Source organism: Giraffa tippelskirchi, chromosome 13 (genome assembly GCF_054371585.1).
Source record: "Giraffa tippelskirchi isolate mGirTip1 chromosome 13, T2T-mGirTip1v1.2.pri, whole genome shotgun sequence".
Classification (NCBI taxonomy): Eukaryota; Metazoa; Chordata; class Mammalia; order Artiodactyla; family Giraffidae; genus Giraffa; species Giraffa tippelskirchi.
Window position 1 is genome coordinate 76,892,838 of NC_137287.1, and position 25,223 is coordinate 76,918,060.

Consider the following 25,223-nt stretch of genomic DNA (forward strand, 5'->3'; position numbering starts at 1 on the left):
CTCTTTTTATCTGACTCCATCTGCTGTTGGTAGTGATCAGCATACTGTGGGCATTGTGGTAGCATCTGAGATTAGGCTGTGAAATAGGAAGTGGAGTTATGTGCAGATCAGCAAGTGTGTGCAAACTGTTAAGTTCTATCTGTAGCTGAAACCACGGGTGTCCAACTCAGGCTTGGGAAACAGGGAAGATAAGGTTATCAGCACATGCCCATCAGGCCACAGTTTCCCTTTTGTTGTCTGTCCCTGTTTTGGTTTTATAAAGAGATCTCAAGGGTTTTATGGAAAAATAGTGTCAGAAGCATACGCCAGCAGTACTCTGCTGAACAAGGGGATGCAAAATGTTACTTGTTAGAAAGTAAGGGAGACAGAAAGGACAAGTGATGCCAAGGAAAGTGGGTGTATTGTCCAATGGACTGTCAGAGAAAGTACAGCCTCAGGCTTGAGCATGTTTTCTTTCTTTTTCCTTTCTTGGCTATGCTGCAGGCATGTGGGATCTTAGTTCCCCGACCAGGGATTGCTCGTAGTCTTAACCACTGGACCTCCAGGAAGTCCTTCTTTTCTTCCTGAAAGAAGATCTTAAAACTTTAGCTCCCCCATTAGACTTAATTTTATAGGAAGTCAGTAAACTACAGTTGTTAAAGCCTTCCCAATATTCCATTGGGTTCTTTGCAGTCATTACAGAATAACTGGGAGTTCAGCTTGTGACGGGGAAGTCAGTCACAACAGCATCTTCAAGCATGATGTGAAGAATACAAAAGAGCCAGTTCCAGAGACTCGCTCTTGAATCATACCCCGACCTTTTTTCTTTTGCTTGTTTTATTAAGATTTCATCTCTGCGCCATAATAGACACAATCAACAATTGGTTAGTAACGAATGTTTTCTGCAGTCCGAATACATAGCAGTGATTTTTCTGTCCTTGAATCTTAGAGCTTAGAAGGAGGCTTTGCACTCGTCAACATGCTCCTTTCACAGCTGAGGTCGAGAAGGGTCAAGTGACAATGGCAGAAGCCGGGTCTCTCTCCCGATTTCCAGTCCAGCAGAACTCCCGCCACAGGCTCCCCAAGGAAACCTGTTGTGCCTCCGACTTCTGGATTCTGTGCTGCCATCCTGCAAGCGCTGCAAGCTGGGGTGACTTTGGGCAATGACATCGTGGCCCCCACGGGGCTTGCACACGGCAGAAGCCGCCCTGGAGCCGCCCGCGGAGTGCGCGCGCTGTTTCCGCACTCTGCCAGGTGGTCCCGGCAAAGGTCCGGGACCGGGTTGTGGACCAGGGTCGCCAGAGTTCCCCACCGTCAAGTGAGGTCACGAGGGGACTTTCTCCGATTTCTGGGCCCGGAAAGGCTGACCCTCACCCGGCAGCGCTCCTAGCGGGATGAGAAAGGGGACAGGCGGGCCCACGCCCCCTCCTCCCCTGGGCCCCACTCCTGCCACCCAGGGCTCGGGCCGTTTTCCTTCCGCCCTTCCCTCGTTTTCCCCACCGGCCTCTCCTCAACTTTTCCCACTTGGCGTTTGAAAGCGCCATAGTCCCCCTCCCTCGGCGTGCAGCTCGCGCGCCCGACGCGATCTTCGGCCCCTCCCCCGCCTCTCCCCTCCTCCTCCCGGATCCACCCCGTCTGCTCCCCCGGCGCCCGCCCGGCTGTCACGTGCGCCGCGCCCCGCCCCGTCCCGCCCCCGCGCCGGCGCGCTCCGACGTGCTCTGGAACTCACCCGCCCCGGGAGAGCCGCCTGCGGGGACGCGCCGGCCGCGGCCGCCGCTGAGTGAGCGCCCTTCAGGTTCGTCTGGGCGCCCCGCCGCCGCCGAGCGGGGCCAGGAGGGAGCCGCCCCCTCCCGCGAGGCCGCTGGGCCCTCGGTGAGGTTGGTGGGGAGAGAGGAGCCGCGGGCGAAGGGCAGGTCGGGGCGGCGCTGCACAAAGGCGGCCGGGGCCGGGGCTGCGGGGCCGGGGCTGCGGGGCCGGGGGAGGCGTGTGCGGCCGCGCGGCGACGCCGGGGTGCGCGAGGTGCAGCCGGGGGCGCGGCCGGCGGGGTCCGGGCGCCTGGCGGGCGCGGGGCTCCGGGCCGCTGCCTGCCGCTCGGCCGATGTGGGCGACGGGGTTTTAAATGGCTGGAAGTTGTGGCTCCTCTGCCCCCCGGGTTTCCTGACTTCCTGTGAGAGGGCAGTGCCCGCCGCCCCGCCCCCAGGAAGGAGGGTGGCGGGCTGTGTGTGTGTGTGTGTGTGTGTGTGTGTGTGTGTGTGTGTGTGTGTAAAAGGCTGGCGGTGCCGCCCTCCTTTCTGGCCTCCCGCCGGCGGCGAGCCCGCTCCTCAACTGCTGAAAGGGGGTGCAACCCCCGCCCGCCCAGCACCCCCAGGAGCCGACCTGGGGCTCCTCGAAGGCTATTGACCCCCCAGACTGGGCATGGGGGCTTCTGCAGCTTCTAGAGGTGCCCCGCCCCTGCTCAGTGGGCATCTGCTTCTTTCTAGCCCTTCTGCGAGGATTCTCCTCCACGGTCCTTAATTGCAGGAACCCTCTGCGCACTTCTCGGGTGTGTGTGAGTGTGTGTGTGGATTGTCTTCTAAGGATGACGGCCCTTGACGTGTGGCGTCTGAAGTTACCGCAGACCCTTTGACACTAAAAGGCCACAGGGTCATTCTCGAGGCGTGGTGATGTTTTCCTCCTGACGGCAGCCGCCGTTTTCCAGGCACTTGCGAAGGCGAGCGTATTCAAAGCGTGGCTGTATGAAAGTTCTGATGTGTCTCCAAGTGAAGTATTTGTTGTCGGGACAGGCTTTTAACATTAGTGTTGCTTTATGGTTAATTAGGACATGGGAGGTAATTTAAAAAAAAAGATTTGTTTACGTTATTTTGAGCTGTTCTGGGTCTTCCTTTGGTGTGCGCAGGCTTTCTCTAGTTGCGGGAAGCAGGGGCAACCCTTCGTTGTGGTTAGTGGGCTTCTCATTGCTGTGGCTTCTCTTCTGTCCTCTGGGCTCTAGAGTGCGGGCTTCAGTAGTTGGGGCAGGTAGTTGTGTCTCAGGGGCTTAGTGTGTCTCCGTGGCCTGTGGGGTCTTCCGGGACCAGGAATCGAACCCGTGTTACCAGCATTGCAAGGCGGATTCTTATCCACCAGACCACCAGGGAAGCACGGGAGGTAGATTTTTTTGAACATTTAGGCATGTATTCCTAACGGGAGGTGGATATGGGGAGGAAGGAAGGAGCTTTGAATGAAGAGTCCACTCGGGTTCTAATTAAGATTCTGCCACTCACTTCTGAAGGTGAGACCTTGGAAGATTCTGAATGTTACCGTGAAAGGTGGCTCAAAAACGTCCAACTCCTGGCCACGCTTGTTTCATACCCAAACGCTGGGAAACGGTGGCCTAGAGGTGGATCTATATCCAATGTTCCTTACCTGATCCGCAGGAGGGTGCCTGACAGGGTATGATGTCTTTTGTGTTATCTTTTGGTCCGAGTAGATGGTCTGGCTGTTGGGGCCAGTATTTTTCTCTGTTTTAAAAAATGCCTTGGAAATGTTTCTGAGCAGAGTTTGCCCTGACCTAAGCTCTGAAGACTTGACCCTGAGCAGGGCAACTGGAAGAACCTGAGGAGCTGGGCATGTCGGTGTGACCCCTGGTTGCAGGAAGCTCTGCTGCTCTGGAAAGGGACTCTCTGGGGAAAAATGAGTTAAGTGAAATCTAATGTACTATATTGCATGTGCATGCCCCAGTATGGGGTGGTAGGTTTCTGTTCCTACCTTATGGAACAGAAGTTGGAGAAGATGGCTAACACCATGATTCTTAATGTGATGCCATCTGTAGAGAGTGGTTGTCCATATATAGTCAATATTTTATGTATCTTTAGATTTTTTTTTTTTTTTTACATACTACACTAGTTGTTGTGAGGCACAAGTGAAAATATGTAAATGCTGCAGAAAAACAGTGTATTATTTGTAGTCAATCATTTGGTGGTTCTTTCATTAATGAGAAAATATCTGCCGAGTTCTTTTTTTTTACTAGGTTGACAGGAAATGTGTTTTACGAATGTAAAGTATTTCAAGTGATGCAGTTGACAATTCCGAGACTAAAAGGGTAACAAACAGTTTAAGTTAATTAAGACAGTAAATATGATGATGTGTAAAATTATTAAGTGGTAGTTTCCCTGGTGGCTCAGCTGGTAAAGAATCCGCCTGCAATGTGGGAGACCTGGGTTTGATCCCTGGATTGGGAACATCCCCTAGAGAAGGGAATGTCTACCCTCGGCAGTATTCTGGCCTGGAGAAGTCCATGGACTGTATAGTCCAAGGGGTTGCAAAGAGTCAGACACGACTGAGCGACTTTCACACTCGCACACTCATTTTTGCTTACATGAGAAAACCGGTGCTAGGAAAAAGCAGTTTAAGGTAAATCTGCCTAAAGTGGGCATTACAGTTTTATAGTAGTGGGAGAGAAGAGTGAAATTAAACTTTTATCTTATATAGAATAGTTTTAGTTGTACTTGCACATGTGCATTGTTTTGTTGAATGAATCAGATGTGAAAAGGCAGGATGGTACCACATAGCATCATTGTGCTTCAAAATCATGCTCTTTTGAGGAACCAATTGGGCTGCTATCTTTGTGGTTTCTTTAATTGTTAACTGTTCTAATTGTGCCACATCCTCATTTTTGGATGGCTTTGCAGTGATTCAGCCATTTTCCTGTTTTATTGACTTAATATTTTGCAGTTTCAGTGTGCAGTTGACCAGTTTTTTAATTGAACTGAACTACCAGATCATGCGGAGAAGCAATGGCAATGGCACCCCACTCCAGTACTCTTGCCTGGAAAATCCCATGGACGGAGGAGCCTGGTAGGCTGCAGTCCGTGGGGTCGCTAGGAGTCAGACACGACTGAGTGACTTCACTTTCACTTTTCACTTTCATGCATTGGAGAAGGAAATGGCAATCCACTTCAGTGTTCTTGCCTGGAGAATCCCAGGGACGGCAGAGCCTGGTGGGCTGCCATCTATGGGGTCACACAGAGTTGGACATGACTGAAGCATCTTAGCAGCAGCAGCAGCACCACTAGCAACACCAGATCATGACCTCTCTAAGCACCCCTCGGCTTGATAATCTAGTGCTTCTTAAATTTTAGTGTACATAGGAATCACCTGAACTTCTTAAGCCCCATGTAATACCAGTGCTGCCAGGACCTCAGACTGCTGCTGTCACGTGGAAATGTGATGCCAGTCACCTTTTTAATTCTCAAGTTTTTAGTACTCACGTGATAAGTAAGAAAGTTACAAAGAAGCCATGAGATAAATCTTATTATCATTTTGTCTGTATGACAGCTTCAGACTCCCATGTGTGTTTTACACTTAATAGCACGCCTCGGTTTAGGTTAGCCACAAGTCACATGCTCAGTAGGCGCATTTGCTTAGCAGTGGCTGCTGTGTTGAACAGCGGTGGTTCTGGAGTCTGCAGTCTAAATCACTGCTCTTCTAAGTGAGCTTTCAGATTGGCTGTATCAGCAACCCTTGGGAACTTGTTAGAAATGCACATTTTTGGGCTCCACCTCAAACCTCCTCTCATTGGAATATCTGGGATTTCATTAATCTGCAGCATATGACTACAGAATGTGTATGTGGTGTTTTGGATATGATCGCACAACAGGAAAAGTTCATTAGGGGAAAATTAAGGAATATGATCATTATTGTCAGTATTGGTTCATGGAGTGTGATGAATATACTGTACTAACATAGGATGTTTGTAGTCGGGGGAACAGTGTACAGGGTATATGGGAACTCTGTACTATCTTTGCAGTAAATCTGTGAATCTGAAACTCATCTAAAAGAACGTGTATTTAGTTTGTTTTTTTTTGCCACGCCGTGAGGCATGTGGGATCTTAGTTCCCAGACCCAGTGTTGAACCGGTGCCCCCTGCAATGGACACTCAGAGTCTTAACCACTGGACCATCAGGGAAGTCCCAAGAAATGTTTTTTGTTTTAAAGAAGCTTTCCAGGTGATGCCATCTTTTACTAAAAGTGAGACGCAGTGATCTGGATCACTAATATGACCTGCATTACTACAGCTTGGGTGGGCAAGATGGAGGCTACTGTTAGGTCTCCTAGGGTAATAATAGTATTTTTGTATTAAGAGCTAAAACTTACAAAGCACTTAACATGTGCTAGGGATTATACCAAGTGCTTTACGCATTATTTACTTGTTTAACTCTCCCAATATGTGATATATACTATTAATCAGTTCCCTTTCACAAATGGAAAAAACACTGAGGCTCAGAGAGGTCGGGTGCCTTGTCTGAGGTTACATAGCTAGCAAGAGACACAAACAGGGACATTTGACGAGGGGCTCGTTTTAAAAGCGATCAGTTCAGTTGTGAGTGTTCTCTTGGAGTAAGTGATAATTAATGTCAATGTTCTGTATCATGCATTCCAGTTTACAAAGTACTTTTTCTCTTTCCATTTTCATAAGGATCTTTTGAGAAGTGTATTGTTTCTTTTGTTGTATAGATAGTTCAGGTGCTGAGAGCCTGAGAGCTGCTAAATGGCAAGCCCTGATTTAAATTTCAGTCCTTCAACCCTGAGTCCTGTGCTTGTTCACCACTGGAGAATTCAAACTATTAATACATTTTGAAGTTAGAGCAGTATCTTTAAAAGTTAAGCTGAAAATTGCCTCTGTGTTGCTGTATATTACTGGTTTGTTTTAAAAAAGAGTTTTATTGAGTTATAATAGTCATACACTAAAATAAAAGTCAACAATAAAACGGTGTGAACAGCGACATTGCTTAGCATTGTTCTAAGCAAAACAAGCCAGACATTGAAGGTTATATACTGTATATGGTTGGTGCTTTTCTGTCTCCATTTGGTTTCCTTGAGGAAGCTGTGATTTGTGATTAATGTGATGCTTTTTTATCACGCTTTATAGTTTACTAAGTACTTTTTCATGTTTTCTCTACCCATTCTCACAGGGATCTTCTGAAGTTTGTGGTGTTTCCTGTTTTACAGAGGACTCTACCACAGTTGGTTTAGGCGTTCACCAGTTGATAGGCCTCTGGGTCATTTCCAGTTTCTGGCTGTTACAAATAAAGCTGTTACGGATGTTCATGTAAGACCTTTGCAAGGACTTATGCTTTCATTTTTCTTGGATAAATACCTAGAAGAGGAATTGCTAGATCATATATTAAATGTCTGTTTAAGAAATTGCCAAAGTGCTTTCCACAGTAGCGGTACTGCTCTGCATTACCACCAGCAGTGAAAGAGAGTTCCCAGTTGCTGGTATCCTTGCCCTGCAAAATATCCTTAATATGTATTTAAAGCCATTCTGATAGGGGTGTAGTGATGCCTGGTGTGGTTTTTTCTTTTTAAATATTTATTTATTTTTGGCTACCTCCATGTTAGTTGCAGCAGGCAGGGTCTTGCATTGCGTTGCGCAGGCTCCACAGCGCTGGGCTCAGTAGTCGCTGTGCGCTGGCTCTCTAGTTGAGGCTCTCAGGCTTAGTTGTCTAGTGGCATGTGGTATCTTAGTTTCCCTGCCAGGAATTGAACCCGAGTCCCCTGCACTGGAAAGCAGATTCTTAACTACTTGACCTCCAGGGAAGTCCCTGATATCTGGTGGTTTTCATTTGCCTTATTAGAGTTTTGTTTAACAGCTTTATTGAGGTATAATTGCTGTAAAATAAACTGGACATATTTTAAGTGTGCATTTTGATGAATTTTGACATAGGAGTAGGCCTATAAAATCATCACCATTTTCAGGATAGCAAACATACCCATCTCTCACCTCCTAATTTCCTTAAGCCCAAAGGTAATTCATTGCTCTTGTTCCCTGGTAACTATTTCTATGTGTTTCTGATCTGCTTTCTGTCACTATTTATTACTTTGCATTTTCTAGAATGTTATGTAGATATAATCATAGAGTATGTGCTCTTTCTTGTCTGGATTTTTTTCACTCAACAAAATTATCTTGAGATTCGTCCAGTGTGTTGTGTATATCAGTAGTTTGTTCCTTTTTGTTGCTGAATGATATCCCATCGTGTGGATATTACACAGTTACTTTATGTGGTCACCTGTTGGTGGTCATTGGGTTGCTTCCAGTTAGGGGCTGTTAGCCACTGTATACATTCATGGATAGGTCTTTATGTGGATGTGTATTTTCATTTTCTTTGGTAAATACCAAGGAGTAGAATCCCTGGGACATACAGTTGATGTATATTTCAAGGTTTTAAGAATCTGCCCAACTTTTCCCAAAGTAGTTGTACTGTTCTACATCCCCACCAGCAGTATGTCAGAATTCTGGTTGCTCCACATTCTCAGAAATACTCGTATGGTCAGCCTTTTAATTTTAGTCATTCCAGTAGATGTGTGATGTTACTTGTGTTTTTAATTTGCATTTTCCTAAGGACTAAAGATTTTGGGCATCTTTTCATGGACTTCTTTACCATCTATAAATCCTCCTCCTTGGATATGAATACTTGTCCATCCCTATCTTTTGCCCCCTTTTTATTGGGTATTTGTATTCTTATTGACTTCTATAGTTTTTGTGTATTCTATGTATGAGTTCTTTGTTGGAGATAAGTTTGTGTCTGAGGTATTTGTGACTATGTTCTTGAGGGATATTGGTCTGTAGTTTTTCTCTTTTATAACTTCTTTTTCTGGTTTTGGCAAGAAGACACGCTGACCTCATAGAATGAGTTGGGATGTGTTTTCCCTCTGTTTCAATTTTCTGTAAGAAGTTTGTTTAGAGTTGGTATTGTTTTCCTTACACTTTGGTAAAATTCACCAGTGGAGTCGTCTTGGTCAGGAGTTTTCTTTGTGGGAAGATTTTCAGGTTATCTGTTTCTTAAGCAAACTTTGGTAATTTGCCAAAGAAATGTATCTGGTTCATCTAAATTGATGGATTTATCAGCATAAAGCTGTTCATAATATTCTCTTATCTTCCTTTTAATGTCTTTAAGGTCCATAGTTATATCCCTTGTTTCTTTCCTCATGCTGGTTATTTGTGTTTTTTCTCTTTAGTTCTTGATCAATTTGGCTAGAGGATTGTCAGTATTACTGATCTTTTCGAAGAACCAGCTTCTGGTTTTCATTGATTTCCTTAAAAAAAAAAAAAAAAAGATGTTCTTTTCATTATAGGGGACTGGAATGCAAAAGTAGGAAGTCAAGAAACACCTGGAATAACAGGCAAATTTGCCCTTGCAGTACAGAATGAAGCAGGGCAAAGGCTAATAGAGTTTTGCCAAGAGAACGCACTGGTCATAGCAAACACCCCCTTCCAACAACACAAGAGAAGACTCTACACATGGACATCACCAGATGGTCGACACCGAAATCAGATTGATTATATTCTTTGCAGCCAAAGATGGAGAAGCTCTATACAGTCAGCAAAAACAAGACGGGGAGCGGACTGTGGCTCAGATCATGAACTCCTTATTGCCAAATTCAGACTGAAATTGAAGGAAGTAGGGAAAACCACTAGACCACTCAGGTATGACCTCAATCAAATCCCTTATGATTATCCAGTGGAAGTGAGAAATATATTTAAGGGACTAGATCTGATAGAGTGCCTGATGAACTATGGACGGAGGTTTGTGACATTGTACAGGAGACAGGGATCAAGATCATCCCCATGGAAAAGAAATGCAAAAAAGCAAAAAGGCTGTCTGAGGAGGCCTTACAAATAGCTGTGAAAAGAAGGGAAGCAAAAAGTAACGGAGAAAAGGAAAGATACACCCATTTGAATCCAGAGTTCCAAAGAATAGCAAGGAGAGATAAGAAAGCCTTCCTCAGCAATCAGTGCAAAGAAATAGAGGAAAGCAATAGAATGGGAAAGACTAGAGATCTCGTCAAGAAAATTAGAGATGCCAAGGGAACATTTCATGGAAAGATGGGCTCGATAAAGGACAGAAATGGTATGGACCTAACAGAAGCAGAAGATATTAAGAAGAGGTGGCAAAAATACACAGAAGAACTGTACCAAAAAGATCTTCACGACCCAGATAATCACGATGGTGTGATCACTCACCTAGAGCCAGACATCCTGGAATGTGAAGTCAAGTGAGCCTTAGAAAGCATCACTATGAACAAAGCTAGTGGAGGTGATGGAATTCCAGTTGAGCTGTTTCAAATCATGAAAGATGATGCTGTGAATGTGCTGCCCTCAATATGCCAGCAAATTTGGAAAACTCAGCAGTGGCCACAGGACTGGAAAAGGTCAGTTTTCATTCCAATCCCAAAGAAAGGCGATGCCAAAGAATGCTCGAACTACTGCACAATTGCACTCATCTCACACGCTAGTAAAGTAATGCTCAAAATTCTCCAAGCCAGGCTTCAGCAATACATGAACCGTGAACTTCCAGATGTTCAAGCTGGTTTTAGAAAAGGCAGAGGAACCAGAGACCAAATTGGCAACATCTGCTGGATGATCACAAAAGCAAGAGAGTTCCAGAAAAACATCTATTTCTGCTTTATTGACTATGCCAAAGCCTTTGACTGTGTGGATCACAATAAACTGTGGAAAATTCTGAAAGAGATGGGAATACCAGACCACCTGACCTGTCTCTTGAGAAACCTGTATACAGATCAGGAAGCAACAGTTAGAACTGGACATGCAACAACAGACTGGTCCAAATCGGAAAAGGAGCACGTCAAGGCTGTATATTGTCACCCTGCTTATTTAACTTACATGCAGAGTGCATCATGAGAAACGCTGGGCTGGAAGAAGCACAAGCTGGAATCAAGATTGCTGGGAGAAATATCAATAACCCTTGATATGCAGATGACACCACCATTATGGCAGAAAGTGAAGAGGAACTAAAAAGCCTCTTGATGATAGTGCAAGAGGAGAGTGAAAAAGCTGGCTTAAAACTCAACACTCAGAAAATCAAGATCATGGCACCTGGTCCCATCATTTCATGGCAAATAGATGGGAAACAGTGGAAACAGTGGCTGACTTTATTTTTCTGGGCTCCAAAATCACTGCAGATAGTGACTGCAGCCATGAAATTAAAAGACACTTGCTTCTTGGAAGGAAGGTTGTAACCAACCTAGACAGCATATTAAAAAGCAGAGACATTGCTTTACCAACAAAGGTCCGTATAGTCAAAGCTATGATTTTTCCAGTACTCATGTAGAGTTGGACTGTGAAGAAAGCTGAATGCCAAAGAATTGATGCTTTTGAACTGTGGTGTTGGAGAAGATTCTTGAGAGTCCCTTGGACTGCAAGGAGATCCAACCAGTCCATCCTAAAGGAGATCAGTCCTGGGTGTTCATTGGAAGGACTGATGTTGAAACTGAAACTCCAATACTTTGGCCACCTCATGCGAAGAGTTGACTCATTGGAAAAGACCCTGATGCTGGGAAGGATTGGGGGCAGGAGGAGAAGGGACGACAGAGGATGAGATGGCTGGATGGCATCACCGACTCGATGGACATGAGTTTGGGTAGACTCCAGGAGTTGGTGATGGACAGGGAGCCCTGGTGTGCTGCGATTCATGGGGTCGCAAAGAGTCGGACACGACTGAGCGACTGAACTGATCTGAACATTTTTCGTTTTCTTGTTTACTGATTTCTGCTCTGATCTTTATCATGTCCTTTCTTCTGCTTGCTTTGGGTTTAATTTGCTCTTCTTTAGTTTCTTAGAGTGCAAGCTTACATCACCTATTTGAGAGCTTTTTTCTTTTCTGATTGTTGGCATTTGGTATATAAATTTTCTCTGAGCACTGCTATAGCTGCATCCCACAATCTCTGAGATGTCACCTTTTCATTTTCATTCAGTTCATATCTCTTATTTGATTTCTTATTCGACCTATGGGTTATTTAGAAGTATGTTTTTGTGGAGTTGTCAGAGTACATTATTTATGTTATTCCAGTCCTTACAGATTTATTAAGATTTCTTTCATGGACTAGAATATAGTCAACAGAAAATGTATATTTATAAGAAACTACTGAATTAGCTGTACCATTTGGCATTCCCACTAGTACTGAATGTGTGTCCAGTTGTTGGTATCTTTGTCAGCCCTTGATATTGTCTTTGTTTTTAAAAAATAACTTTATTCTAATTGGTGGATAGTAATATCTTGTTTTGGTTTTAGTTTGGATAATCGGTTTTCTAATGTTTTGTAAAACAATTTATATTTGAATGAGAAGAGTCAAGTTTTTTATTTTTCCTTCCAGTAGAGGACACAAACCTGTAAGGCAGCAGTCCCCAACCTTTTGGGCACCAGGGATTGGTTTCATGGAACACAGTTTTTCCACAGACCCGAGCAGGGTGGTGGGGGCAGTGGTGTTGAGGTGGTAACATGAGCGATGGGGAGCGGCCGGGTCCCTAACAGGCTGCACACCCGTTCCTGTCTGCCATCTGGGCATTGGTAGAAGTAGTTCCTCACTGTCTGTGTGCTACAGGAGCGCTACTTTTTAGTTTTCTAAAAGGCTGAATGTTTATTTGCCTTTCAATATTTACTTTTTAAGAGGATCTTTGAAAGCTGTGTGAGGATTGAAGTGATTTTTATAGTTTTGGGGTAGACTTGTATAAACTGATTTAAATTATATTCTCCATTTTACATTCCCACCGGCAGTGTACATGAATTCCAGTTTCTCCTTCTCCTCTCCAACACTTGTTATTTCTGTTGTTATTTTTACAGTAGCCGCTCTCATGGAGGTGACGTGGTGTCTCATTGTGGTTTTGATTTGCGTTTGATTTGCTTATTGGTCATTTGTGTATCTTCCTTGGAAGAATGTCTATTCAGGTCCTTTGCCTACCTGACTCTGCTTACTGCAATTTAATTTGAAGTAGATTGGCATAATTTAAGCTTTATAATTAGTACTTTTTCCTTTTTTTTTTAAGTTATTGATGTCTGACTAGACCTTTGCAATGACCCCACCATAATAATGACTACATTTGTGTTTTTGTTTTGTGAGCTATATGTTTTTGTTTTTTAAGCATGGAATTAGGTTGAATGTAAATAGTCATTTCAGAGATTAGGGGGGTAATGTGTATAGTTGCAGAGGAATATCTGAGTTGGTCAGGGCGGGGTGGCAGTTAATGCCTGGTTAACCAGTGGAGTCCTGAAGTGAATGGAGGTTTTCTTCTAAAGTGAATTATTAGAGGATTAGAGGTCCTATAAAACTTCATAAAGACCAAGTTTATGATTTTCTCTTTAATATGTAACAGTGATTAGTGACGTGAACTGAGACCCTGGGCAGTGGGTGCTTCCCCAGAGGGAAATCAAGGTGTTATAACAAGCACAGTGGGCGGGATGCCACAGAGCAAGATGAAAATTATGTGAACTGTAAAAATGATAATTTCTTTTTTTTTTTTAAGCTGGTTAGTTAATTTGGCTACATGGTGATCGTGGCTTGCAGGATCTCAGTTCCCTGACCAGGGATTGAACCCCGGGCCATGGCAGTGAAATCCTGGGATTGTAACCACTAGGCCACCAGGGAACTTCCTTAGCTGATTATTTTAGAAAATTCTTAGTGAAAAATTAAAATGTGAGACTCAAGTGTTGAGGATCTAGGAGGAAGAATCCATAGACTGGAGTGCATGTAGAAGGGAGTGAGAGCTGAAAAATGTGGAAGCTGAATGTTGATCATAGTTCAGTTCAGTTCAGTCACTCAGTCGTGTCCAACTCTTTGCAACCCCATGAACCACAGCACGCCAGGCCTCCCTGTCCATCACCAACTTCCAGAGTCTACCCAAACCCATGTCCATCGAGTCGGTGATGCCATCCAGCCATCTCATCCTCTGTCGTCCCCTTCTCCTCCTGCCCTCAATCTTTCCCAGCATCAGGGTCTTTTCAAATGAGTCAGCTCTTTGCATCAGGTGGCCAAAGTATTGGAGTTTCAACATTTTCAGTTTCAACGTCAGTCCTTCCAGTGAACACCCAGGGCTGATCTCCTTTAGGATGGACTGGTTGGATCTCCTTGCAGTCCAAGGGACTCTGAAGAGTCTTCTCCAACACCACCGTTCAAAAGCATCAATTCTTCTGCGCTCAGCTTTGTTTATAGTCCAACTCTCACATGAATACTGGAAAAACCATAGCCTTGACTAGACAGACCTTTGTTGGTAAAGTAATGTCTCTGCTTTTTAATGTGCAGTCTAGGTTGGTCATAGAGGAGTGGTTTTAAAGGTTCATGGGGAGCTACTATGGTATAGTTAGCGTTGGATGACATAGACTGTGAAGGAAAAGGAAGTTTAACCTGTTGCATCAAGCAAATGTACTTTTTGTTCCTTAGTCTTTTTAATAACTGAGTTTTTTACCTTTAGACTATCCTCGTGGTATCCTATGTCATCCTATTAAAATTCTTTGTGTGTGAGTGAATCTGAAAGGATTAAAAGCCAGTTAAATGGTTTTTAATATGAAAGGGCTTGATCAGGATTGTTTAGTAGAGTAGGAATTTACGAATTTTTTTGGGAATACAGTAGGCTTCTTATTTTCTGGTCTGTCATTTGGGTCAGTATTTATATTTCCATGTATAAGATGAGGTCACTCTAGAATGGACCCGGAGCTGTAACAACCAGTGATAATGGAGAACTCCTAGTACCTCTTAAATGTAATTTGTGTTCTGATGAGAAAAGCATCGTATACAAGTAAACAATGGATGGAATATAAGTTTATTTAAAGTGGGACAGCATAATGTAAGATATGTTCATAGGAATGTCAAGTACGCATGATACCACTTTTAGTTTGAGTTACAGTTTAAGAAGACAGTTGTCTAATGGTAGGAAGCGTTGAAATCAAGCACATACAAGCCAGGTTGGGAGAATGTGTCACTACAGGCTCCAAGCTCATCTTGTATATTTCCTGCCCTAGCCCTTGAATCAGTTATTTCTCCAAACAGCCTTGGTCCTTTTATTTGGAGGATGGTATTAGAGACCAAATCTGAGTGCTGTGTGTGCTTGTTGCTGCTAGGGTGTCATTTCTACTGACAGCAGGATTTCTGTGTAGTTTACTAAGCAGTATAGACGTATATCTGTGATACTTGTTTGTTAATCTGAATCTGTGGTAAACTGAAAGTGAATTCACATTTCTGTTTCCAGGTCTAATCCGTTATCACAGTATCATTCTAGCTTTCTCCCTTGTGTGTCTATAAATTCATATTCCAACATTGGAAAACTTGGCTCCCACCATCTACGTTCTATATACTTAATTACTCAGTTCCAGTGTGCATATGTGCTAGCAGTATCAGAATTTTTAATTCATATCCCCACAGGAAATGTTGTTTATGTGTTAGTTATATGCAGTTCCTTTGTGTTCTTATAAACCTGACGTATTTCCACAGTAAGTGGCGTCAGCCTCTGCCTCCGTTCCTGCTCCGTTCAGTGAGGTCATTCCATATATGTGTAATAGTGTTCGACCATCGAGTCACATCTGCTTCCCTGCTGGGATTCCCTCGACCTCCTAAATGATTGTTTAGAATTTGCAAACATTGGAGTATATGCTTGTGCTGTAAAGATGAATGGGTTTTGACAAGTGCATAATGTATTGTATACACTATTACAACATCATACAAAATAGTTTATTGACCTGAAAGAATCCGCAGTGCTTCACCTGTGGAACCCTCCCTCCCTGCCTCCCACTCCTAGCAATCACCATCTCTGTGGTTTTGACTTTTCCAGAATGCCACACGATAGAATCATTCTGTATGTTGCCTCTTCTGTCTATATATTTTTCTTTCACTTAGCAAAATATATCTAAGACTCACTTCTGTCTTCATAGCTCAATAGCTCTTTTCTTTTTATTACTGAATAGTATTGTTTGTCTGGCTGTCTCACAGTTTATCCTTTCTCCTATTGCAAGACGTCTTGATTGCTTCCAGTTTTGGGCAACTGCTCTGAACATTTGCATGCAGGACTTTTTGTAGAAATAAGATTTCAAAACATTAACCTGGTTGCTAGATTGTGTGGTAAGACAACATTCACTTGTGTAGAAACTGTTAAATGACTTACAAACTGGCTCCACCATTTTGCATCCCCACTAGCAGTGAGTGAAAGTTCCCCTTGCTCTACATCCTTATCAGCATTTGGTAGTGTCAGTTTTTTGGATTTTAGCCGTTCTAATAGTGGTACAGTGGTATCTCATTGTTTCAGTTTGCTATTCCCTAATGACACAAAGTTGAGTATTTTTTCATGTGCTTATATTCTTTCATGATGTGTCTTTTCAGATTGTTTTCCATTAAAAAATTTGGTTCTTTTGTTGAGTTATTTTAAGAGGTCTGTGTATGTTCTGGATAAAAGCCCTTCATCAGACATGTATTTTACAGATATTTTCTCCTCGTCTGTGGTTCGTGTTTTCATTTTCTATATATTTCACAGAGCAGAAATTTGTAATTTTAAAAAGATCCTATTTAATTTTCTCTTTCATGAATTATGCATTTGGAGGTCTGTTTAAAAACTCATCATCAAACCCAAGGTCATATTACTTTCTTTTAAAACTGGAATATTTTGGGGACTTCCCTGCTCTTCCAGTGGTTAAGAATCGGCCTTGCAGTGCAGGGGTTAGGGGCTCAATCCCTGGTTGGGAAACTGAGATCCCACTAACCACAGAGCAGGTAAACCCGAGCCCTGCAATTTAGAGAGTCCATGCCCAGCAATGGCAAGGTCCTGCATGATGCATTGAAGATCTGTGCTGCAACTAAGACCTCAATCAGCCAAATAAATAAATATTTAAAAAATAAATTGGAATATATTCCCACTCTTGTAACAATCCAAGAAAAATTTCTTAGGTCCCTCTCATTTCTGACTAAGGAAGGCTTCATGGCATAGATCTTTCTGAAATACTGAATGCAAGTATCACTTTTATTAAAAGATGCTTTCTCTCTGAACTACTTCTTTTGTTGTTTCCTCATTTTTGTTTTATATTTAAATCTGGTTTTGAATTTCCTTTATCAGTTTATGCTTGACTGCGTTTTCTACTGCTTTCCAGTTAACTGATTATTTCCTGTATCCTTCTTGCTGTTCCTATTTTTGCTGTTTCTTTATGACCAGAATAGTTTATGACAGCAATCAGTATATTTTGCTTGTCTTCTTTCAGTTCAGTTCAGTTCAGTCGCTCAGTCGTGTCCGACTCTTTGCGACCCCATGAATCGCACCATGCCAGGCCTCCCTGTCCATCACCAACTCCCAGAGTCCACCTAAACCCATGTCCATCGAGTCGGTGATGCCATCCAGCCATCTCATCCTCTGTCGTCCCCTTCTCCTCCTGCCCCCAATCCTTCCCAGCATCAGGGTCTTTTCCAATGAGTCAGCTCTTCGCATCAGGTGGCCAAAGTATTGGAGTTTCAGTTTCAACATCAGTCCTTCCAGTGAACACCCAGGACTGATCTCCTTTAGGATGGACTGGTTGGATCTCCTTGCAGTCCAAGGGGGTCTCAAGAGTCTTCTCCAACACCACCATTCAAAAGCATCAATTCTTTGGCCCTCAGCTTTCTTCCAATTCTCACATCCATACATGACTACTGGAAAAACCATACCCTTGACTAGATGGACCTTTTTGGCAAAGTAATGTCTCTGCTTTTAAATATGCTATCTAAGTTGGTCATAACTTTCTTTCCAAGGAGTAAGCGTCTTTTAATTTCATGACTGCAATCACCATCTGCAGTGATTTTGGAGCCCAGAAAAATAAAGTCTGACACTGTTTGCACTGTTTCCCCATCTATTTGCCATGAAGTGATGGGACCAGATGCCATGATCTTAGTTTTCTGAATGTTGAGTTTTAAGCCAGCTTTTTCACTCTCCTCTTTCACTTTCATCAAGAGGCTCTTTAGTTCTTGTTCGCTTTCTGCCATAAAGGTGGTGTCATCTGCATATCTGAGGTTATTGATACTTCTCCCGGCAATCTTGATTCCAGCTTGTGTTTCTTCCCGCCCAGTGTTTCTCATGATGTACTCTGCATATAAGTTAAATAAGCAGGGTGACAATATACAGCCTTGACATACTCCTTTTCCTATTTGGAACCAGTCTGTTGTTCCATGTCCAGTTCTAACTGTTGCTTCCTGACCTGTATACAGGTTTCTCAAGAGACAGGTCAGGTGGTCTGGTATTCCCATCTCTTTCAGAATTTTCCACAGTTCATTGTGATCCACACAGTCAAAGGCTTTGGCATAGTCAATAAAGCAGAAATAGATTTTTTTCTGGAACTCTCTTGCTTTTGCGATGATCCATTGGATGTTGGCAATTTGATCTCTGGTTCCTCTGCCTTTTCTAAAACCAGCTTGAATTTCTGGAAGTTCACTGTTCACGTATTGCTGAAGCCTGGCTTGGAGAATTTTGAGCATTACTTTACTAGCGTGTGAGATGAGTGCAATTGTGTGGTAGTTCGAGCATTCTTTGGCATTGTCTTTCTTTGGGATTGGAATGAAAATTGACCTTTTCCAGTCCTGTGGCCACTACTGAGTTTTCCAGATTTGCTGGCATATTCAGTGCAGCACTTTCACAGCATCATCGTTGAGGATTTGAAATAGCTCAACTGGAATTCCATCACCTCCCCTAGCTTTGTTTGTAGTGATGCTTCCTAAGGCCCACTTGACTTCACATTCCAGGATGTCTGGCTCTAGGTGAGTGATCACACCGTTGTGATTATCTGGGTCTTGAAGATCTTTTTTGTACAGTTCTTCTGTGTATTTTTGCCACCTCTTCTTAATATCTTCTGCTTCTGTTAGGTCCATACCATTTCTATCCTTTGTCGAGCCCATCTTTGCGTGAAACGTTCCCTTGGTATCTCTAACTTTCTTGAAGAGATCTCTAGTCTTTCCCATTCTATTGCTTTCCTCTATTTCTTTGCATTGATTGCTGAGAAAGGCTCTTCTTATTTCTCCTTGCTTTTCTTTGGAACTCTGCATTCAGATGGGAATATCTTTCCTTTTCACCTTTGCTTTTCTCTTCTCTTCTTTTCACAGCTATTTGTAAGGCCTCCTCAGACAGCCTTTTTGCTTTTTTGCATTTCTTTTCCATGGGGATGGTCTTGATCCCTGTCTCCTGTACAATGTCACGAACCTCTGTCCATAGTTCATCAGGCACTCTGTCTATCAGATCTAGTCCCTTAAATCTATTTGTCACTCCTACTGTATAATCATAAGGGATTTGATTGAGGTCATACCTGAATGGTCTAGTGGTTTTCCCTACTTTCTTCAATTTCAGTCTGAATTTGGCAATAAGGAGTTTATGATTTGAGCCACAGTCCACTCCCGGTCTTGTTTTTGCTGACTAAAGTACCTTATATCCTATACATTTTTATTCTTAGAAAACAAGGATCGCACATTCAGAAGAAACCTTAGGATCCCTATCATGGCCTATGGTTTCTTGTTAAGTGAATGATCTAGAGAACTATTTGGTGAAATACTTTCTTATTCTGGAACTTATGCTGGAGTTGTTTTTAACTTTTTTGTTGTGCTCATGAAGGTTGATTTGATTTCTTTAGTAGAGGCCTATTCAGGGAGTGTTAAACAAGTACTTGTAATGCTGCTGGAGGACTTCATGTCAAGAATTGGTGCTTAAATTGTGGTATTTTTAAGAGGATTGATACATATCATATGTGAGGCTGTATTAGCACTTTGTTGTTCATGGTATTATAATTGTTAAACATGTAGTACATACATGTATCAAACTTAAATTGTAAGGTTATTAATTATGGATACATTTATCACAGTCCTTTTGAGACTTTGTTTACTTGTTTACTTCCTGATGTACCAGGTAAGGATCTCATTCTGTGAGATGTAGTTGATTAAAGCAGATGTCCTGGGGGAGGAAGATAACATTTGCTGAGCTGTGTAATTTGTGCTGGGAAAGAAACGAGAAAAATTGTAGACAGAAAGGAGGAGGCCATTAAGGGTTTAAAATAGCATAGTAGAAATGTATCTGATTTGGTGGGGAGAGAAGTAAAAGCTCTCAACAGTTGTGTCTGTTCTTATTGAAATACCGGGACAAGGCCCATGGGTAAGAGCTGCTTCATGCCTCAAAGAAAAGCAGTGGTTGTAACTGGACAGTAGACGTGCAGAACTCTATCTTACTGGTTGGGTTCTTAGTAGTTGTGTGTGTGTTTGCTGAAAAAGGGTAGAGGAGTGTGGTGATGGCTGTAGAGCATATTTCAGTAAGTGGAGTGTTGTGTTCAGAGGGTGGTGGTTTTGAATGAGTAAGATGCTAACCAAAATACTTGAGAGATTAAGATAAACAGTAGTATGTAACCGGGCTTCCCAGGTGGCTCAGTGGTAAAGAATCTGCCTGCAGTGCAGGAGATGGGAGTTCGATCCCTGGGTTGGGAAGATCTCCTGGAGGAGGAAATGGCAGCCCACTCCAGTATTCTTGCCTGGGAGATCCCATGGACAGAAGAGCCTGGTGGCCTGCTGTCCGTGGGTTGCAGAGAGTTGGACCCAACTTAGGGACTAAATAAACAACAGCAACAAATAACCTAAAGGGAAAAGAATCTGAAAAAGAATGTGTGTGTGTGTGTATAACTGAATCTCTGTGCTGTACGCCTGAAACTTGCACTATATTGTAAATCAGCTATGATTCAATAAAAAATAAAAAAGAAGAATCCACAGTTTGGGGAATAGAGGAAGAAGCAAATCAAAATTAAAACCATAAACATTTGTTTTAATACAACTTACGTTTTTAAATAAAAATAGGAGCATAAGTTATCCGCGTATTTGCAGATCAGTTTCCCTTAGATCTCAGTTTTTAGAGTGTGTGTGTGCTGCGTGCTCAGTCATACTGTTGTCTAGTGGCAAAGCTGTGTCTGACTCTTTGTGACCCCATGAACTGTGGCTTGCTGGGTCTCTCTGTCCATGGGACTTCCCAGGCAAGAATTCTGGAGTGCATTGCCATTTCCTATTCCAGGGGAAGTATTTTAGAGCCATCCCACAATTTTATTTGTACGTATAGTTTTTAGTAGGGCTTTTCTCTTCATGTTTATTATGTCCAGCTTTTCTTGGATCTTGGATTGTAATACATAATTCCTGTGATGTGACTTTATGGAAGTTTATTATTTTAATCGTCTCAGGGGCTTCCCACCTCACCCCCCACCGCCATTCCCTTGTAGCTCAGTTGGTAAAGAATCTGCCTGCAGTGCAGGAGACCCGGGTTCAATCCCTGGGTTGGGAAGATCCCCTGGAGAAGAAAATGGCAACCCACTCCAGTATCCTTGCCTGGAAAATCTCATGGACAGAAGGGCCTGGTGGACTACAGTCCATGGGGTTGCGAAGAGTCAGGCACAACTGAGCAACTATGGCTTGCTTACTTAGTGTCTCAGTTCCTGTTATTCCCCCCCACCCTGTGCCCTCTCTGGCTCATGTCAGCTGCCCTGTATCTAACTACCTGTTCTGTCTGCAGTCTTTGAACTGGTTCTCCATCTTTCTCTGCCCTGCAGTTGTCATTTCCTTTACAGTAATGAAAACTTTAGTCTGGGCATCCCATGCTGAGTGTAGTGAAACTGCCTTATCATTCTCCCTGACTCCTCCTCCTCCTTATCTGTGTGCAGTCAGTGGGGCAGGTGTGGTGGCAGGAACGCCTCACACACCACCCCATGCCCCTCCCCTTGCATTTTACTCCTTATTCTTTTTACTTCCTTTGCTCCTTTCCTGCGGATCAGTGTCTGACCAGCTCTGGTTCACCTGGGCGCCCCTAGCCTTCTGTGTACTCCCTTATTTGTTCAGTATCTTCAAAGGTGTTTCTTAAGTTGTTACTTCCTGGAAAGTAACAAATTGCCTGAGGATAAGTATTTCAGTGTGGAATTTTGAAAAGCTGTAGTGAAAAACTTTTCTGTAGGTAAAAGGATTAACACTCCTAGTGACTAATGTCCTGGTAATGCATGAAAGTAAAGGCTGAATGATTGGAAGCTTAGAATTTCTATTTACCATGTCAGGAAGGACTGGGTGGATTTGGTAAGGTAGATTCTGGATATGGTGAAGTTTTAGGTGCCTGTTGGAACACCCAGTGGATCTGGCAGTTGTATTCTGGTTGTCTTTAATCTAAAAGACTCTTATTTCATGAAACTGATTGTTTAAAGCATTCAGGTGTGTTTCTCATAGACTGTCTCACATCCTGAATTTATTCCCCACCCAACAATTTTTACAAAAGTTGTTTCTCATGTTATTAAAATTTTTAAAAAGTCATTCCTGTCAGGATAACAAAGGTGGAAATGAAGTTGAAACAAAGTGGAAATGAAGTAGGAGGGGCAGTGGTAAAGTATACTTTGTGTTTTTATGTATTTGGAGGGTGTTGCTGGACACAGCCCTGATGTGCAAAATTGTTGGTGTTCCTTATAGCTGTTGTAAAAAAAAAGTTATGTGCTGCCAGTAACATTGCCTTCCTTAGTCTTCTTTCAGCAATCCTGGTTTAAAGTTAATGAACTTTATTATCATTTTTTCTAATAGGTTTAAATGTAATACTGGATGTTTAGTTCTTCTAAGGTACGTTTCTTATTTTTACTATTTTTTGAAACAGCATTACTATATTAAATTCATTATCCAAGTAGTTTGTTTCTACAAAGTAAATTTGAGTTGCTGAAATTATGTGACTAGTTATCACCTGGGCTTTATCTGTTTGGGAGGATGTCGTCCTCAGGGCATGGTGGTTATGTCACATACAGTGTCAGTAATGCTGTGCCCAGTACTTGGGTGCTGAGGAATAATGGTAGGCTGTTGTGGGACCTTGTGTAAACATTTCTGGTATAGTCAAGTGTTACCCAGGTTTGCCTGAGAATTCTCGAGTATTGGGCTGAGTGTGTTTTCCTGGGGCTGCTGTATCAAAGTGCTGCAAACTGGGGACTTAAAAGTACAGAAACTTGGGGCATTCCCTAGGGCTCCAGTGGTGAGGGCTCCGCGCTCCCACTGCAGGGTGTGTGGGTTCAGTCCCTGGTCGAGGAACTGAGATCCTGCATGCTGTGTGGCGCAGCTAAAAACACCACCAAAAAAACCTGTGGAAATGTGTTCACTCGTTCTGGAGCCGGAGGACTGAGTACTCCAGGGAGAACCCTTCCTTGCCTGTTCCAGCCTCTGGCACTTGCTGGCAGTCCTTGGTGTTCCTTAACTTGAAGCTGCTTCACCCCCAAGTTCTGCCTCTGTCTACACGTGGTCATCTTCCTTTGTGTGTCTCCTCTCCTTGTCTCCCGTCTTCCCTCCTTAGAAACTCATTGGATTTTAGAAAAAAAAGAAAGTGAAGTCGCTCAGTCGTGTCCGACTCTTTGCGACCCCATGGACTGTAGCCTACTAGGCTCCTCCGTTCATGGAATTTTCCAGGCAAGAGTACTGGAGTGGGTTGCCATTTCCTTCTCCAGGGGATCTTCCCGACCCAGGGATCGAACCTGGGTCTCCTGCGTTGCAGGCAGTCGCTTTACCATCTGAGCCACCAGGGAAGCCCATTGGATTTTGGGCCCACCCTAATCAGTGCAACTCATCTGAGATTGACTGCATCGGCCAAGACCCTACGTCCAAGTATAGTCACATTCACAGGTCCTGTGTTAGGACTTAGACATACCTTCTTGGGAAACTGCATTCATCCCACAGTGGTTGGGGCCTGACCTGAATTGAGCAAAATCGAGTTCCTGTGATCATTTTGAAGCTTAAATGCTGTGTTTTACAAGGTACTAAAATATTTGGAATTAGTATAGAAATAAAAGTGAATCCTGGATTTCTTAAGCCAGTTTAGGGCTGTTTCTAGTAGACTTTGAGTGATGTGTATATAATTTATATTTGACATTTACAACTAAAAAGATTGGATATTTTTTGGAGTTTGTGGAATTCAGCTTAATGAGGATTGTGGTCCTCCTGGGGTGGTTGTAAGAGGAAACAAAAGGAAATTAGCAGTTTCTTTTCTCCGTTTGTGTGTGTATTTTGCCTAAAAATAACTGCTGGTTTTTTCCCGTTAATACTAAGCTCACTCATGCCCTTGATCATTTTAGAAAATAGAGAATTTTCTAAAATTCATTGAATGACATTCAGGATCATTGAAATTCTAGCTTCAGCTTCAAAAAGGGTTTTAGGTGAGACACACAGTGAACCTGGCTTAATGCCTGACCCTTGGTCAGTGCCTAACATGTACTATTGTTAGTGAGCCTTTCTAAGAGAAAGAAGGAGGTGTGAGCAGTCAGGAAGAGAAGGAGAGTTCCTCTCACCTCTTATTTTTGATTGTTGTATGTCTGGTTAGTGTATTTGCCATTCCAGTCGTTGGTTTGGCTTTGGTCATAAATGATTGAAAAAAGTAGATTTCCATTAGAGTGAGAGCATTTTTAACATAGGGTGGTACATACAGTACTAGGCACAGGTTTACTTTCTAGATGTAAGATTTGAAGGTCTTGTTCTTTATTATGTGATGCTTGTGAATGAATATTAAAAATCCAGACCAGGTTAACTTTTCTCTTTATTCTCTTCTCCAGTTAAAGAAAAATAGCTGCATTGATCCAACAAGCCACAAAGCCACAATGTGGCAAAGCGTCCTTTCTGAGAGGTGAATATTGCTGAATGAAGATGGCTGACAGGGGCGGGAAGATTCTTCCAGGGCCGGTGTACATCGAGGTGGAGTATGATTACGAGTACGAAGCGAAGGACAGGAAGATTGTGATAAAGCAAGGGGAGCGGTACCTCCTGGTGAAGAAGACCAATGATGACTGGTGGCAGGTCAAGCCAGATGAGAGCTCCAAAGCGTTCTACGTGCCGGCCCAGTACGTGAAGGAGGTGGGCCGCCGAGCCCTGATGCCACCTGTGAAGCAGGCCGCAGGGCTGCCGAACCACGCTGTGAAGACGGTGCAGAGTCTCCACCTCCAGAGGTCTTCGGAGAATGTGAACAGGTTGCCAGAGCTGTCAAGCTTCGGAAAGACATCCTCGTCTTCTGTTCAAGGAACAGGTCTTGTTCGTGATGCCAATCAGAATTTTGGGCCCAGTTACATTCCAGGTCAGACCGTCAACCTCAGCCTGGACCTGACCCACAATAATGGAAAACTCAACAGTGACTCACATTCTCCCAAAGTTTCTGGCCAGAATAGGACACGCTTATTTGGTCACTTTCCCGGGCCGGAGTTCTTGGAGGTAGAGAAAGCTGGCTTCTCCCAGGAACAGTCTTGTGATTCAGCAGGAGAAGGCTCGGAACGGATCCAGCAGGATTCGGAGTCCGGAGATGAGCTGAGCAGCAGCTCCACTGAGCAGATAAGGGTAAGACCGACACGTGGTGATGGAACACTTGTGCCACCTGCAGAGCCATTTGATTATAGGTGCTATCTTTTTATTTTAAAAAATTTACTTTATCAAAGTATGGTTGTGTTAATTTGTGCTATACA

At 43.3% G+C, this 25,223-nt stretch overlaps 1 protein-coding gene and 1 non-coding gene across 44 annotated transcripts in view; one reads left to right on the top strand and one right to left on the bottom strand.

The window, feature by feature from the left end:
* The first annotated feature begins 1,706 nt into the window (after nucleotides 1–1,706).
* Nucleotides 1,707–25,223, top strand: part of ARHGAP12 (Rho GTPase activating protein 12) — a 120,188-nt gene continuing 96,671 nt past the window's right edge. For 8 of the 43 annotated variants that reach the window (XM_081553807.1, XM_081553795.1, XM_081553813.1 and 5 more), the window contains exons 1-2: nucleotides 1,707–1,774; nucleotides 24,327–25,098. In XM_081553807.1, coding sequence (XP_081409933.1) covers nucleotides 24,412–25,098 — 687 coding nt within the window. In that variant the 5' untranslated portion in view covers nucleotides 1,707–1,774; nucleotides 24,327–24,411. Of the gene's footprint in view, nucleotides 1,857–3,513; nucleotides 3,658–4,689; nucleotides 4,813–6,929; nucleotides 7,067–22,326; nucleotides 22,363–23,077; nucleotides 23,535–24,296; nucleotides 25,099–25,223 lie in introns of those variants that run through there. The other 35 variants (XM_081553796.1, XM_081553811.1, XM_081553817.1 and 32 more) reach the window with 14 other exon arrangements.
* On the bottom strand, nucleotides 23,235–23,306 carry TRNAC-GCA (transfer RNA cysteine (anticodon GCA)). Its single transcript has one exon. It is a non-coding gene; the product is annotated as a tRNA-Cys (tRNA).